Source organism: Cupressus sempervirens, chromosome 5 (genome assembly GCF_028749045.1).
Source record: "Cupressus sempervirens isolate cs-2001-9-10 chromosome 5, ASM2874904v1, whole genome shotgun sequence".
NCBI lineage: Eukaryota > Viridiplantae > Streptophyta > Pinopsida > Cupressales > Cupressaceae > Cupressus > Cupressus sempervirens.
This window is the reverse complement of record NC_143122.1, coordinates 944310393-944328837: the sequence shown is the minus strand read 5'-3', so window position 1 is coordinate 944328837 and position 18445 is coordinate 944310393. Positions and strand designations below refer to the sequence as shown.

The 18445-nt window shown below is 36.9% G+C and overlaps 1 protein-coding gene across 2 annotated transcripts in view; it reads right to left on the bottom strand.

Moving 5' to 3' along the window:
• Window positions 1-18445, bottom strand: part of NOF1 (U3 small nucleolar RNA-associated protein) — a 341291-nt gene that overhangs the window by 166305 nt on the left and 156541 nt on the right. For both annotated transcript variants that reach the window (XM_089833039.1, XM_089833040.1), the window contains exons 11-12: window positions 12720-12919; window positions 2112-2184 (exon numbers count right to left, since the gene is read on the bottom strand). In XM_089833039.1, the coding sequence (XP_089689165.1) occupies window positions 2112-2184; window positions 12720-12919 (273 nt within the window). The remainder of the gene's footprint in view (window positions 1-2111; window positions 2185-12719; window positions 12920-18445) is intronic.

Sequence of the window (18445 nt, the reverse complement as noted above, 5' to 3'; positions counted from 1 at the left end):
ATATTAAGATTATTCAGAAATGACAACGATAATTATTAAGGCAGGGGCGGATAAAAATATTTAATGACTTCAAAAAGGAACATTCATTGGCAACAATGATATTTTCCCAAACAACAGCAATCTCAGAATATTCAAAATGATGAAGCCAGGCATCGAAGTGAAAGTTTGGATATTGATTCAGTGAACATTTGGATGCTGACGCACAGGCAGATTTAATATACAAACTATGGTATATGTTTGCAGTCTCAGAAAAGATCTATGGCAAATTCAATTTTCAAAAGGCTAAACCATTTTCTAAGTAAAATCAATTATTTCCAAAAGGTGTGATTAAAGTGTTGGCTTATTTTGTTAAGAAATAATAAATCATGTGAAGAATCATGAACCATGTTTTACTTCAGAAGATATGACTTTTGAATAGAAAGACATAATGTTCAGAATAAAAGATATATTTATAAATAATTCAGTTTGAAGAAAGTTGGAAAAATAGAAGTGTGAAATATGCAGCATGTATAAAGAAAAGAATATAAGAAAAAGAGAAGTCAGATATATGAGAAGACAAAGTCAGCGGTGAATGAAGAGAGAGTGAGAAAAAGGAGAGTGGTAGGAAATAACAAAAGAATATAAAGTATAAAAGTGCAGAGTATAGCAGATTGTAGAGATTAATAATGAATAAGCAAGTGGATAAGTGAAGAAAGGAAGTAAGAAGCAGGAGATGTGCAGAAGACATACAGAACATGAAAGATTGATTACATATGGGTATGCAGTGAAGAGGAGTCAGAAAATACAATAAAAGAAAAATAGATAGGGAAAAATAAAATAAAGAATATATAATCTGATTTATATATATTTATCAGAGAGAGAAAGAATGTATCCAAAGCAAGATAAATAATATTTTTAATAATAAAAGAAATATATATATTAAGAATTTGTGATATATATATATAATATATATATATATATATATATATATATATATATATATATCAGTTTAAGAGACTGACTTCAAGGAAATAAAGTATAAGAAATGTGTGCTGAAGTTGAAAGATTTATACAGGGATAAGAAAATAAGTTGTTAAATAAAAGTATCCATCATCAGATGAGAAAGCAACATCATCAGGTGGAAAAATAGTTTGTGTGCACTTGGTGGGACTTGGTGCTTCCAGTAGCTTGGAGCCTATGAAGTGTAGGGAGTTGGAGCTTCCAGTGAGTCGGTGCTTATAAACATAGGGGTTGGAACCTCTAGGAGGTCATAGCCTACAAATCTATGTAAAAGAACAAGTTTAAATAAAAGCAATTATTTGTTGTGGTTTTCTCCTGCATTGGATTTCCACGTAAATCATTGTCATTCTGTTCATGTGCATAATTGTTCATTTCAGCATTTATAGTTATTTGGATAAAAAGTTTTTATCATACTGATTCATCACCCCCCCCCCCCCCTCAGTATAATTGTGTGCTCTTCATGATGAACCATATTTTGATTTTCTAGTTGATGAAAAACTATATTTTGATATTGTAGGTGTGATAATTTGCTGATTTGCACTGAAATCATGAATATAGACACATATGATATTCATATCATTGATATGGTTCATATTTTACAATCTATAATCTTATTGAGTATTTGAAAATGTATTGGCAAAGTTACAAGCTATCAAATGTTTTAATTTTGTATATTTCTTTCATTTCTTTTCATATACATAGTATAACTGTGACACGCGCGCATCCAAACTCCCTCCGAAAAAAAAAAAAAAAAATTCTCGCATCCCGCATCTGCTTCCGGATCCACATCTGAATCAGTAACTAAGATGTCACCTTAGTGATAAATTTGAAAACCATTCGAATAAAGTAATTGCGTACTTGATATCAGTATCTGCTATTAGTTTGCACATACAGCAAGAATAAATACATTCAAGACACTTGGAAAATTCAGTTTGTAATTACAATTTCCTAATTCCCCAAACAACAAAAAATTGGATGCCTTTAAACTTAATAACCGTGTAATTCCTTTTCAAGGCAATTTCCACAGCAAAGTAACAAACAAACACTAACTAGTTAACACTAAAGTTTTGTATGCAGTTGCTATATCATACATAGGTAAAAGTATTGCTTACAGTAATCAATCCGATTGGAGAAGCGATAATGATGTCTGAAGAATAGAAATCACTGTAAAGCTTGACAGTTTTCCTGTACAATAACAAATAAAAACATTAAGAATATATCTCATCTCATTTTATTGATAGTTTTGCTAGAAGTGCATCTAACGCATTGCCAGATTCTCTTTCTTCAACCTGTGTAAAAAACAGCACTAATATATTATGCAATGTCTCCAAAATACTCCAATTTGTAAGCAAACTAAATAATGCAAGATGATCTAAACTTTTAACCTTCAGGAAAACAAAACTAGAAATGGACTAAACATGAAAAAAAATGATAATGGAGAAGAACCATTAAACTCCATTTGGTTGGAAAAATCAGGATGCTGAATAAAATATTAGCAATGGCACAAAATATATCAATCCTCTTGGCTTTACCCCTCTCAGGCAATTTACTTAATGCTAGAAGGCTGTCAAAAACGTAACTAGAGCTGACTCAAATAAGGTAACCAGACAAATTCCAACTTAGGTCCAGCATGACGACTTCAACCCAAAAATGAAGTCTCACAAGTGAGAAAGCACGGGCTCTTCATTGAGCTCCAGCATGACAACTTCAAACCTGTATTGAAGTGTCAAGAAAGACAAAGCATTGCCTCTTCATTGGTTTCGGACCTATTCTGGCCTTGAAGGGTTTCAACAAAAAAATAGTAGTACAGAAGGATATAGCAGCATTGATGTAGAAGCCCCTTATTAAGGGGCCACAATAGTATAGCTCTATTTACAGGCACATTTTTGTATTTCAAATGTATATGCCAAAAAATTAAAGTGAAAAGGCACAAAGATTTTCTCAATAGAATTTACTCATATTAATTTTCAGGCTTTCAGAAAGGTATATTTAACATTAGCACACATGTATATGATATTGTGGCCATTTCATGAATCGCGTATGCTCAACATCCATTCATGTGTATATGATTTGTGAGCATCGGTTCAGACTCTCAGTTTGTTTTCTGCAATCTATAGTTTCTTGATATACACCAATGGAAGGTAACATAAGAAGCAATCTTGTTAAAAGTTCTGTAAAGATAAATTGTATCTGGGACATCTTGTACATTTACAAATCACCTTGGAATCAAAGCCTCCTCTTGATTTTCCCAGGGATTTTCATAAGTTATAGTTATACCCATGACCTGATTATTCAGGAAAAAAGATGATGAAAGAGATTTGGAAACCTTGAATTTTGAATATTGGAACAATAGAAAAATCTGGACATTGTGTTTGAGCTCTAAGGGGTTTGAGCAGAAGGTTGAAGCTTCCGGAAACAAAATTTATCTCTACATCAAAATATTGGACAAAAGACCCAGCTTTACTAAAGAGTGAATTCACCGAGAATTTACAGTGAGGAAATTGAAAGCAATGCCAGGTATTGATTCAGTTTGCAGCAGTCACATGACAGTTTTTGGGTAGATTTTGAAGCCTGGAATCATATCTACCACCCGTACATTCCTCTACCCCAGTCATACCCTTTGCTAAGGCCATTTTTACTCTCCTGCAGCAATACACCTTGGATTGAGCATTGGGATTTGTGCAGTGATCTTTTCAGATCAGAATTACAGGCAGATCATTAGTGAGGTTACTTCAGATGATAGGGAATTATGATGTATAAGATTGATGCGCATTGAGAGTTTGTCAAATGACTAGGTCATCTTGCCTGCAGTGGACAGTGGTGCCATGCACAATTTCATTGATGAGGGATTGGGCACTAAGCATGGATTGCTAATAGGATTTTCCAGGTTTCAGTTTGAAAGTTGTAGATGGATTTTCTATGAGATGCAACAGGCGGTTTATCAGTTTTGTGTACAGATGAGGGATTAGACCTTGACAAATGACTTCTGTGATGTAGCACTTGGTGAGATTGATACAGTATTGGCCATCTGGTGGCTACAGTCTCTTGGCAGGTATGTGCAAGATTTCAAGAGGATTGAGTTGGAGTTTGTGGCTGATGGTAAGAAGGTTGTGTTGAAAGCACTCTCAGATGGTGGGTCAATGGTAATTCCAAAATGTAGGTTGGAGTCTTCCTTCACCCATAATGGTGACAGCAGCAAAATATACCCTATTGATGAGGATAAGCCACCTAAGATCTGATTCTCTGTACCTTAACATCAGCGAGGTGGGAAAGACACAAGAAATGTACAGTAAGTGGAGACAGAGCGAGTAAAGCTAAGGCAATTGTTGCCCAAGAAAAGCAACAATTGCAAGAAGTCAGAAATTGCAACAAATTCATTGAGCAGACAAGACAACAGAGGGAAACCTACTTTACAGGGGAGAATGTATACAAGTTGAACACACAAAGGAAAATCTAATAGTCAAAGAGACAAAGGTTGAAATCAATGTTAACTTTCAGTTTGGAAGCACCACTATTATCCACCTTCCTCATAACATCATCACTAATATTTATAAAGAAAGTACTCGCACCACTCCTACTACTGATCGACTATAACAGACAAGTGTGGTACATGATAAGTTTGATGATGTCTCACCTGAGGACCAAGATTTTACATTTCATACAGCTATGTAAAGCAGGACTGTGTTTTGAATAAAAGATAGTTAAGAAGAGCTAAAAGGTCAAGCTTCACCTTCAACTTGTTTGTGACTGTTTTACCACCACGGGTAAACTAGTTTAGTGCATATTATGAAAGTAATGAAAGCATAACACAAAAAAAAAGATGACAAAGTGTTTCAGGAAACCTTACTGCCAATTTCATTGATATTTGTTCAAATGCACCATATTACAACACTCTAAAGATTTCTGATATCATTTCCCGTTCAGGAGAATGTACGTATAGTATCCGAAGGGTCACAACTCAACTGTTAATTCTAACTTCCTTCAATAACAGACAATTCTTAACACAATCAATTATTAACTAATCTCGAAAGACACTACAAATATTACCGGCAAAATCATCCCCCCCAAAAAAGAAAATCGCCTCTGGACGACGAACAAGAAATGGAGACAATGCTCAATACATAACATAAAATAGAACAACTTGGATGAAGGAGGGGGCTGAGGAAGCATCCCTAGAGGTTTTGCTTCTGATTTGTTCAACTGGGCTCTCAATGCATACACCTCCCTAGTCCGTACTTCCAAGTTCGCCTCTACCTATATCTAAGTCTCCCCTGTTTCCTTCAACATCACGGACATGTCTCTTAACTCGGCTTCCTTGGTCATGCACTCCTTTTGTACTTGTGTCAACTAATCCCTGGTGGCTTCTAACAGTGCCATAAGCTCTGGTCACTCTCTATCCCAGGCGGACTATTGGCTAGCCATGTCACGCACTACTACTTCTAGCCTAGTAGCTAACTCCTCCCAAACCCACTCTGACTCCTCTCAAGCCCTCGCCATTGCAATCCTATCGAGTCATCGACCTCACTCCACCTTTGAGCATAGTAGGCATCTCTATATACCTGCACTATCTTGCACGTAAGTGACTTGAGTCTACTCTCTCTTATTAGCTCCCTCACAGCCAATCCTCTAACATCCGTTGAGTCTCTGTTTCAAGCCATCTAGATGCTGCGAAACAAGTGACAAATGTCATTGGCCACCCGACTTTCATGAATGATAACATATCCCTAAATTCTCAACACACGTCATCTAAGGCCCTAGTCTATACAAAAACCACCAGCTCGCGGCCCCTTCTCACCACATCCGCCTAGTATGCCTCTATGTCTTTGCCAGGGGTGTCTTCGGACAGCTCCTTAACTAGTTGTTGTGCACTAAGTGTTGTCTCCATGGCCTTCACCATAGCCTCTAAAGTCTCTTTTGCAAGCCTCTCATCCTGCTCTTCTAGCAGACATCTTCCCACATCAAGTGCAGTTGTAGCCACTACCCTAGACTTCTCTCGTGCTAACTCCCCAATCGTAGGTTGAGGTATATCTCTCATGGGTGACTATAATGAAGGCCCATGCTTGTCTAGAAAAAGCTGGAATTGCTATGCCAAGTAAGAATTCACACGGCCTAATTGACGTGGCCCTCTGGGCAACCTTCCAACCACAGAGCCTTCTCCAATAGGCTCAGCCAATAAGGCAGCATCTGCAGTCACTACAATATCAGATCCAACGACCTCCAATCTCACCTACTCCACTTGTGTCTCACTAGCCTATATCGTCATTGTTGCCTCAACTATATCCATGGTGTCTTCTAACACTACCTCCATTTACGGCATCACTATCACTCTATCTATCTTAGGAATGGTCTTCGCCTTCAAAGTCACTATCACTGTGTCTATGTGAGGAACAATCTTAGGAATCACGAGAACTCCCTCAGTCACCATCGTTGTAGTCACCACTGTGGATGGAGTCATATCAATGTGTGGTTTGAGTTGACCAAAAACAAGAATGGGGGCGATGTTCGTAATAGGTATCAAATGCACTAGGGTGGACAACATAGGGCATGCAAATAATGATGAAGGCTCCATAACTACCTCCACCTCATTCTCCTCGTCAACTTGAGTGCTATCTTCATCCTCTATGGCACTTTCACTCTCAGAGGTGTCCTGGCGTCAACTATTTATATCCCTGTGATCAAATCCTACATCTACCTGTTGCCTAGACCGCTTCTATCCTACAGCTAACTTTTGTCCACCTGGTGTATCTAAGTGTTGCAATCGTATGATGGGGGGGCTTGTCTAGTGCCGAGAATTCCAATTTGACCTCCCTCGACAAGATGTCCTAAGGACTCTGTCTAATCAAAGCATCCAGAAGTAACTCGATCACGTACTGCAGCATATAGAAGGATTTGTGTTGCAAAGTCGTAATAATTATGTTGAATCGTACACCCAATAACCTATTAAGTTGTTTATCAGTGATATCTGCGGGAAAGAGATATCTGACGCACAACTAGAACCTATGAGTCTACTCTTGATTACATCCATAAGACATCTTCAATGCCCTTCTCTCACAACGGACTTCTTTACCCCCTACTCTTTGATGAGTTCCTTAGAGAGTCTCTCTTTGCCAATGAAAGATCATCCCCACATATCAACTGGATGTAAAAATCTTTCCCCTTCATAGTTATTTCCTTCCGCTTCAAGAAAATTTTGTCCCCTTGCCACGCATGTCGTGCACCCTTGTAAACTCAGCCATTGTGAATGAAATATGCACATTTACACCCCTCTAATAAAGAAAATTTAATACTAAATCAAAATTGATATTGAGAGTTGTTATTAATTAAAGGATATACATGCAATAGCTAATTGATTGTTAAATAAACAAATATATATGTTATATATATATAATTTAATTATTTAATAAAATACATAATTATTGATATATAATACAAGGCAAATTACACTTTCAATATAAATTTATAATAGACATCAATTAATATCTAAACAAATAACTAATATGAAATAACTAGATAAATACGATTAAACTAGATATCTTTAGTTTAGTTAGTTGTTATCTTAATAGATATATAAACCAAATAATAATAAATAACATCCACATTAACAAATATTCACAACGTTTAAACTCATACCTTTTGGATGGATACATATTAGCAAGGCCATCGAGGGAGGTAAGGGGAAGAATCAAGAAATGATAGTGATGAGATATATGGCAAATATATTACAAGCAGTGGTAATCAACCAATCAGAAGGCATCAGTCTAAGATCATAAAATACATCTGTACATTACCAGTCGCAGCAAAAACACATCTGCAAATCACCATTCAAATGAGAGATATATTAAAGAATTACAAAGTAATTCTGAAAATAAGACCGCCCATTGATGTGAGGTATACGCATGATGGCAAACTGTCCAATCCATCTACTTCAATGTCAGTCTCTATGTGGACACCCAAGAGGAGAATGCATGAAGAACGAATCAATGAAGAATAAAAAAATAGTCGAAGAAGAGCTAATGACATGTAGAAAGGAAGAATCAAGAAGTCAATAACAGCAGATAACAACCAGGATAAGACCAACATATATATAAGCCAAGCACAAGTAATACGCAAGCCAAGAAAACGAAACAAACATCAAAATTATCAAGATGACTAGAGGGAGAGCAGATCATCTTTAATCACTTCTTACACAGAGTAAGCAGAAGCAAAAAGACAAGTAAACATAGATACTAGCAAGTAATATTGAAGTACTGGAAAGTGAACTGATTGAGAGGAATAATGAGAAGTTAATAGGAAGAATCCAGTGCATGTGTGACGAGTACAGGAAGAGTTAAGCCAAATAAGTGGATGTTAATTCAACACTAGTCAATCTTTGGAGCATGACAATGAACTATAATGACCAGTAAACAAATACAAAAAATACCAAACATTAATGAAGACTCACAGATAAACACCAGATAATGAGGGACGTGATATTCATAATAGAAAATTAATAGTGAATCACAAACAAAGAAAATCAAGGATAAACGATGGTAGTAGAAAAAGAACATGGTCTATTTCAAGAACATAAAATTATTACTAAAAGGTATATGACCATAATGCTAATAAAGAAAACTCATTCATCATAATGGTATATAATAGGACAACTTTATAGTTCTCATAGAGGCCAAGTAAAACACTTGATAGAGGGCATCCATTTTTGAATGTCAAGCTTCTCTTGGAGAGAGCTCTGAGATTAGAGGGCATTCTAGAATGAATGACGGGATTCTTAATAGGAATTCCAAAGAGAGATTTGTAGAGATTCTCTTAGAGGCAATATATATACTGTACTGGTCAAAAATATGCATATGTCAGAGATGAGAGACTTGGTAGAGGTGTGATCTCACTAGGTGATTAATCAGAGATCCCAAAAGAGGCCTTAGGAAGATGCTCTTTATATGACGATTACCTAATCAGGAAGCAATTCTCACTAGAGGGTTAGGTGATTTCAAAGGAGCTTCTTCCAAAGGATTAGGAAGGGTTAGATGGGGTAGTCTTTATACTATTAGTTCAATATTTCTAATATAAATTTCATACATTTTCTATTGTACTAACAATTTGATGAAGATTTCTACCTTCAATCCAAATCCAGACAAGGGGACATTATAAGATTACAACCCATACAAGGAAAGGTGTTGATCCTCAAGTGCTTGTCATATGTCTCGAGCATTACACAGAGGGGTGCCTTGAAGTCTTGAATGGCTCAGTGTACCTAAACGCTTCTCAAAATTTCTTTTATAGGATCACTCATTTGTGTCTCCTACCACTTCCTATAGTCTAACCCAATCAAGCCTTCAAAGGTTATTATTTGAGGAAGTCTATCCCATTCAAGCCTTCGAAGGTTATTATCCCGAGGGTAATGCCTATGCACTCTTATTCGTATTCACGTCATTGATACTAGAATCGTCTGTTAATTTTCTCCTCCAAGTGTATTTTCCTGTCAATTGCATAATTGTTTTCTTTTGTCTTTTGTGTAGGAAAGAGAAAATGGTTAGGGTTTTGCCTTTTCTTCTCCAACATACAGATGTGACTCTTATTTGTGTGGTACGGTTCTATCTTTCTTTCTTCCTGTTGCCTTTCTTCTTACCATGTACGGTTGCTATGCTTCAACTTAACTGCCCCAATCATTCTCTCTATGGCTTGCACTTCCTTTGTTCCTCCTTCTACACTATGGGCATATGCCTTCTTGTTGATTTTCCTTGAAGACGTCGTTGGGCCCTTCCCTTAGGTGTCATCCACAACCCTTTCCTATTTGCCCTTTTTCAATTTGCTCAACCCATGCGTAGTCTCTCCTCTGTGTTACGTTGTGTGCCTATCTCGCCTCTTCTTAAGTCAGACACTCTCCTTTACTGAGGTTCCAAGCAGTTAGTATGTTCTTCTACATGTAGCTTATGCACGGCCTATTAACACCTTCCATGGCCTTAGATTTTCCTTCTTGCTTAAGTTCCCTTATGTGTGGCGCTTCTCTACACTTTCCCACTTGCTATACCTTGTCACTAATGTAAATTGCATATCATCCTTTACCCCTTCGCCACTTGTCCTTGTGATGTGTTTTGCCTGCTATTTTGCACCTATCGTGCCTTGAGCGGTTTTATCATGCCCTTGGTGCCAACTTGATTCATAGCTTAATATATGGTAGAATTTAACTCTCCTTCAATGCACGATAAGTGAGTTATGCCTTGCAATCTTTTCATAACCGGATGGAGATTTTTTAGCTTTGGAATGTAATTGTGTCATATAGTGTCTTCACTTGTCGATGGTGCCTTTTATTGACTGCACAGAGCCTCTTGTACACCATATGGTGTGGATGAATTATCTGGGCGTAGGTTTTCTTAACACCTTCCTTCACCGTTTAGGATGTTTACATTCCTTGCTCTTCCAACGCCCTTAAGACTACATAGTAGCCTTCATGCTTTACCATACGGTGCTTTTATTTTGACTTTGAGTGCTTTTTATGACTGTATGGTACATTTAAGGGTCGTACAGTGATCTTCCTTGTGCCTTAGCCAACGCTCATTTCCTTTCTGCCTCCATCTTTTTGTTATGCCAAATGTATTTTCCCCTCAAGGCCCTCCGTAAGACCGTATGATCATGATATTATTTCCGACTAAGTTCCAATTTGAATTTGCACTTTAGAAGGTTGTACACTTCCTCATCTTTGTTTTCAAAATAGTTCCCTTGTTTAAAATATATATATATATATATATATATATATATATATATATATATATATATTTCTCCTAAGTCTAAATCATTTGGCCTTTCCCGGTGAGGGGTGTTTCTCTAGTGCTCATGCCTCTCATGGTAGATCTTTAGTTTCAAACCATTAGATGGGTCCACTCTCTCTTCTCCATTCAAAATTGACAACTTAATCGCTTCATTGGCTCTGACTTCCAGCACGCAAAATGGATTGAGCCACTTTACCTTCTCAGTTTGATCTCATTTTTGCCATTATATTTCAATACCAGTTGACCTAGGATGAATTGAACGTATTTAAGATGTTTATCGTGACATGCCTTGCAATTCTGTTGGACTCCCTCCATGGCCCATTGTGCCATCAATCTTTGTTCATCTAACTTATTCAATTTGAATAATCTTTCCCAAAGGCTTTACATATCTCAAAGCTTGTTTCAATGGCTATTTGGAGTTCTATCGACACTACCGCTTCTTGTTTGAACATTAGTTGTAATGGTGTTTGTCTAATTGTCACCTTGTAAGTTGTGCAATATGCCCATAGTGTTGACAGCAACTTTTCTTCCCAATCGCCTTGCTCTACCCCACAAAACTTATATATCACTCTTACCAGGAACTTGTTTGTTGCCTCTGCCTAGCCATTGGCTCATGGGTAGTATAGACTTGACAAGGAATGAAAAATTTTAAGCTTGGTTGTGAACAGTTGCATGACATGGTTGACGAAGTTACTTCCCTTGTCACTAGTCAACTGGATAGGGATGGAATAACATGTAATGATCTTCTCATAAATAAATTTCATTGTATTTACTATTGAGTTATCTAGCAATGCCCATGCTTCTACCCACTTGGTCAGATACTATGTTCCTACCACAACATACCAATACCTCTGAACCCTACTTGCTTTTAGAGGTCCCATGAAGTCCAAGCCCCAAAGCTCAAACAATTCCTATGCTTGTGAGGAGTTGAGAGACATGAAATCCCATTTCAAGGGTTTTCCCGCTCACTGACAAGTATCACAACTAACCACCCACTCTCTAGGATTGTTGCACAACGTAAGCCACCATAGTCATGCTAAGACAAACTTTCATGTTATTGTGTCCGGTCCCATATGTCCTCCTACTAGACCTTCATGGGCTTCCCATAGGACATTGTGCACTTCCTCCTCCATTACACACCGTCTGAGCCCTTGATCCAAGCCAATCTTATACATGACTCCATTCATCAATTGAAACGTTCTCCTTCTAATTACTAGTTTTTGTCGCTCTTCTGGTGGCATCTTCCTCGAAAATTTGAAGATAGATATTCGCCAATACTTTTGTACCACTCCCGAAGGATGGCAATACGAAATAGATGTACATCTAGGGAAGTCATCATTGATTCCTTTTGACGGCTCTCTCGACTTGATCCGAGAGAGTTGGTCCATGGCCAGGTTGTACAAGAATTGTGAAGATGAACTCCTCGAGTACCGGTAACCATCTGCTCACCCGCCCCTGTATGATAGGTTTGTTCACCAAGTACAACACTGCCCAATGGTCCATGTAAAATGTGAATAGTGTTGCCAATAGATAGTGTCTGAACTTTTGCACCGCGTATACCATTTCTAGAGCTTCCCACGCGGTCGTGTTATAGATTTTCTCGTTTCTCAACAATAGCCTAGTACTTAGTAGTCTAGTTGAATAGCTGAGATTGTGTAACCTATGGCCTTTTATTTTCAAGAAAAGAATTGTCGATGCACTAAGAAAAATTCATACATTAGGTTGAATTTCTAATGGAAGCAAAAACAGTTTCATATTTATCTCACTTATATTGGTTGAGAGACTCATCGAATCATCATTGGTTCGGGCAAAAACAATAAGCATTATAGTCCACCAAAGGAGACATGGCTCATGCAGGTATATCCTACTTGCTGAATAAAGCATCACTACTAGTTCTAACAAAAAAATTGCACCAATGTAAGTTGTGTCTCAAAAAATTGATATCAGTTGTATTACTTTGTTAATTTAATACCAAACCGAAAATGATCATCATTATTCCCTCCAAAAAGAGCTTGAAAATCAGCAGGTTTTGAAGATGTTTTGTTTTTCCCTTGCTTCTGTCCTTCAGATATTGCTCTATTCTCAAGATCTCCATTTTCATCCTCCTCCCCAGCACCAAATTCATCAATAAACCTATCTCTATATTCAATATTTACCTGAAAAATATCATAACATGTCCATATTAGCAAACATGCATGTAACCAAATATCATCTTGAACAATTAAGTATTATAACTTTCAAGCTCATTCCAAATCACACAAAGATATTGCAGTATCCCTTAGAATTAGCATTACAAAAGCTTAAAAGTTTTCTACATATCAAACAATAAAAATAACAGATGTCTTACCTATAAATTTTCAATCCACCAAATGTTTTCAATTATTTAGCATCCATATACAGACACCAACCAACTCTCCTAATGTATCACTTTGTTTTAGGAAAATTCCATAACACTGTTCACCTACCTGAACAATTAGATTAACTTACGAATGGTTTGCTTTCCTATAACTTCAATTATTATTATAATTAAAAACAAACGATAAATTAAGAAAGTATCAAGATCATTTTGGCTAAATATAATATGTATGCAAATTAAATCCCACTCAGTTTATTCAAATCCAAGAAACAAACTAAAACCAAACTGTAATAAAACAGAACAGATCTAATGTCCCCTCTTTAGCTCACCAAAGTTGGTGATTTGGATTAGCCTGTTAGTGGCCCTCATAGACTATGTCAGCTTGGTAGAGGGTCTCAGATTACAGAACCGGAGGCAGATTCCCATTCCAAAGGACGAGAGTGTTCAATATTGCTCTTTGTTTAATTCAATTGGGCACAGTTACTACAAATAATAAGTGTGTATTTCAGAAAAGTAGATTTCTATCTTTAGCAGAGCGCCTAAACAGATTCTGTTGCAGGGTTGATATTTGGTATCATTGGCTTCAACAGTTCTTCGGGAACTTACTATTTATTAAGTCAATTTCGCAGAGCTGTTACTTTTGGCAGGGCACTTAGATGTCTGGCATTTGCAGTGCATATCGGTATTTGTAATTGATTCATTGGAGAAGATTTTATAGCCTACGTTCAGGACTATGTTATAATTTATGAATAATATATTATAAAGGCCAATTATAAAATAAAGAAGTGATTGGGGCCAAGTTACATAACTAAAGACATTTAATGACTTGATTCAAAAATGAGCTCATTAAATTCACAGAAACCAAGGTCAACGAAATATAATAAAAGCAAATATTTTTAATGTGAAAAGCAGAGTGTGAAATATTATAATAAGCCTCTCAAGGAAATCAAATTCATTATGTTATGCTTGCTTTTGACTTGGAGATTGTGCTTGGAATTGTAAAGAGACTAGGGTTTCTACAATTCATTTGCATTTGAGGGCAACAGTGCTTCAATGTTTTCAGCACCCTGAAATGGTGAAAACACCATTTATATTGTTCATTCAGTGATGCCTTCACATGGGAGCCATAATTGGGCTTGAATTTGGCAGTATAGGAGGCCAGCAGAAATAAATCACAGCTCTTGTGACAAATTGTCAGGTGTTTTTGAGGCAGCTAAAGGTGAATTACAAGCCCATGTGAGTCTTCCAAGCGAGCTGTTCAGCCACTAAAACAAATTGATCAGCATTGTGGATTCATTTCACCACTAATTTCGGTGCCTTGAGGTTTATTATCAGCGTATGGTGATTTTGTAAGGACTTGGCCAAGTTTAATAAGCTGCGTTCGATTCCAGGTTTTTCCTATGAGCTGCAGCTCTATTGTTTTATATCAATAATTGCAAGAGAAGACATTGTTATTATCTATTGAAAAAATAAGACAAATCTTTGTTCGTTAATTACAAGCATTCCAATTTCAATTTATGTGTTGTCTGTTATATGCAATCTTCAATTAATATATTCTCAAAAAGGCATAAAAAGAATACATCATTGCAAAATACAAAAACCTGTCAATTATCAGTGTGGTCAAGGGCCACACTTTAGATCTACTATGAACTGGTCAATGTATATACAAAAGACAAAAAAAGTGCTAACATAGGATCAAAAAAAAAATTGACTAAGAAACGATTAGCAATAATCAAAAAACACAGCTAAACAAGTTAAAAGAGGACGTTGAAGCTTGTCCAAAAGGCCAGGCAAGATATTTCTGTCATGAGCCCTAATTCAATGTGTGAACACTACATAATGTTAATCCATAATTAAATTGAATAGATAATGATAATGTATTAAGAAACTAAAGACATTATAGATTACAGACAATACATTGATCAATCAATCACTAATCTAATATGATTCATAGTGCTAGTTGATCTATAATATATGGATCTAATGTGATTAAAAATAATTTTTATTATTAATTAATGTTGACCTAAAGATGTAATATCATTTCACAATCAATATAACATTAAACGAATAATCAATAATATGAATCAAAAACATCATTTAAATAAATAGATTAACTTAATGAACTACTACTGTTCAAGAAATAATATTAAATGGAGGATTTAATTGGTGAAAACACATTACTACAATCAAATGGAAGGATATGTCCTTTCCACATAGACCGTGCTATCTTATAAATAGGCACAAGAGCCACATCAACTAGGCATGGGATGCTTTTGGCACTTAATACCTACGTACACTAGGGACGCGTCCCCGGCAAAAAAACTATGTTTCCGAAACAAGGACATCCCTAGGACAAGGGGACATGTATGGCACACCCCCAAGCTGTCCCCAAAATGTTCAAATAGGCAAGGGACGTCTCTGAAACTTGGGAACGCCTAGGCAAGAAAATGGGGACGGCTTGAGTATGGAAAGGGGACGCCTGGACGTCCACTAACTGTACATTTTTTGCATGCATAAATTTAAAAAAGTCATAATTAAAACAAAAGTATAAAGCCCCCAACTTGGTCGCCCAGGTGGGCCCCACCCTCCAAATGCCCTAAAAGGCTAAAAGAGACCACATTTTGGTTGTTTTGTCATTTGTTTGGTTTTGCTAGTGACGTTGGAGTGTGTTGCAGCTGGCTGAGGTTTTCATTTTGCAAGAAGAGGAGGTGATTTTTATGCTTCCAAGAGCCTGACCAAGGGTTTGAGCTTCCATTTTGTGCAGCAAGTATAGAAATCTTTATACTTCCATTCTCCAATTTTTAAATAGATTTGCAGCTTGAAAAGTCTGATTTTTTATTCTTTTTCATTGTTCCAGTTCATATTTCCATTGCACATTTAAATCTCAAAACAAAGCACAATGAGCAGCAATGGAAGTACTAGTAGTGGTGGTGACGAGAAAGAAAATGTGTTTGGGGGATATGTTGCTTGTAGTAGAACTAGGAAAAAAGCTGATCCTAAATCTGATTTGTTGAAATGCCCTTCCACCATTATGAAGGATTTTGCAAAGGGTCCTTTCAATAGCAAAAAACCTCTTCTCCAATATGTCACACATAGGCCAAAAGATCAAAAGAATTTAGCAGAGACTAGGGTGTGGGATTGTCATGTTTGTCTTGATGATTTTAGGGGCAGCTATACAAGGGTGAAGTCACATTTTTTAGGTGTTGCATACAATGAAGTCAAAGCTTGTCCTAACTTGATTGATGAATAAAGATTAAAATGCCAACGATTGCACTTAGAGGCTGAGATGGAGGGGCAAAATTTAGCAATGATATGATATGATATGATAGATTTTAATGACATCCACGAGACTAAAGTAGCCTATGGGACCCACGCAATCACCCTCCCAAGGTAGGAGCGGAACTAATCAGTTGCAAAATTTTGGTTAACTTGTCTCTCCTTTGAAGTTTGATAATCAGATCCAATGTTCTCTTCACTTGGTCTTCCTCGAATAAATAGTTGAAGTCCTTGTTCTGCAATATCTCTGTATAACCAGATCTGATGTCGCTATATGCCAAGCACTCCTTGACAAAGTGTTGCTCTGTCTCTACTGTTCCCATATTACAAAACAAACACGTTCTATCTATCCACTCTTCCTTTGGAACTTGTCATCTACTAGTTTCACATTGCAGCCGATGTGAACTAGTTCTGAGTTGTGCCATCACCATTTTTGCTTTCCAATTAATAGGTGCTCTTATATAGGCCTTTTCATCATGACTAGAAGTGGGGTTAAATTCTTTAATGTAAAAAGATTTTTTTTGCCCTATGTGTCTTGTCCATAGAATATTGCAAAAAAATTCCATGACAAACTTCTTTATTTCTTTAATGTTATCCGGGCAAGTTTGGATGATGATATCCCATTTTCACATCCATTTGTCATTTTGCTTCATCCATGTGCTTTTCCGCCTAACAAGTTTTTCCTCTACAACCAGCTTGGGCCAGCGATGTGTTTCTAGACCTTGGGTTTTCTTTAAATAGCTTACATCCGAACCAATGTGATGACTTCTAACGGAAAGGAACCCACCTCCACCAATAGAATCTCATATGGTACCGTGGTCTTGACTTTAAGATTGCATGTGATGAAGTGTTTTTGAATTCTTTCTACCTGTCACCATTTCTATTCAAACATACTACCGCCCCACACTTCACATCCGTATAGAATAACCGGAGTAACCAACAAACGAAAAAGAGTTTTCATGGTTGTCCAATCCCATAATTCTGCGTTCCTGCACCTGTTTTGTAAAGAGTATAATGCCTTCCAGCCCCCTTGGATCCTTTTTGATTTGCATGTATCCCAATTGAGTTTGTTATGAAAATCTATGCCCAAGTATTTGTACTCCTCCACAATCTCAAGAGGGTTACCTTCAAACAGAAATTCGTCTTGTATGCCCCTATTCTTCTTCAACGAGAAGATTATAACTTTGGTTTTGCTAGTGTTCACTTGCATTCCCACTTCATGACAAAAACTTTCTAGTGCTTTCAAGTGTTCTTTCAAACCTTTAGCCATTCTAGCAAGTATTATGAGATCATCTGCATATAAGAGCAATCTTATCACAAAGTGGGCCAGCTATACCCCCTCACCATTGGTCTTGTTTATCCATTCTTCTAACTTGTCAATATAGAGCCCAAATAAAGTTGAAGATAGCAGACACCCTTGCTTAACCCCGAAGTTGCTGTCAAAATACTCTGATAGCCCTTCTATCGTTCTGATTTTAGCTTTGACATGCTCATATAATATGTGAACAGCTAACCCAAGTTCTTTAGGAACTTCTAACTCTTCCATTCTGTCCCATAGTTTGTTGCATGGCACAGTGTCAAATGCTTTTTTAAAGTCCACAAAACAACAAAAAGTCTCGGCCCCCTGAATGTCCCAAAGTTTCTCTATCAAGTATCTGAGAGTGATGCCGCGATCTATAGTAGAATGTTTTTGTCTAAAGCCTGCTTGCCCTTTTGCTCTTTTACCTTCTGTTTCAACCCAATCGCTGATTTTTTGTTCTACCATGTTGCCAAATAACTTGCCGAATAGTGGATTGATCATGATGGTTCAGTAATTAGAAGGATTGTTTATATCTCTGCTTTTGTGGAGTGGGATCACCACACTTGTCCATTTTACCGGGAAACCTTCTCTAATGACACTGTTGAAATCTTAGTGATGTGTGGTGTCAGGGTTTCAACACCCCATTTTCAGTATTCAGCTTGTAGCCCATCTATATCTTGCACTTTACCAGCAACTAACCTCCTTATGCCTTGAATAATATCCTTTTGGCTGAATAACTCACCTATAGTT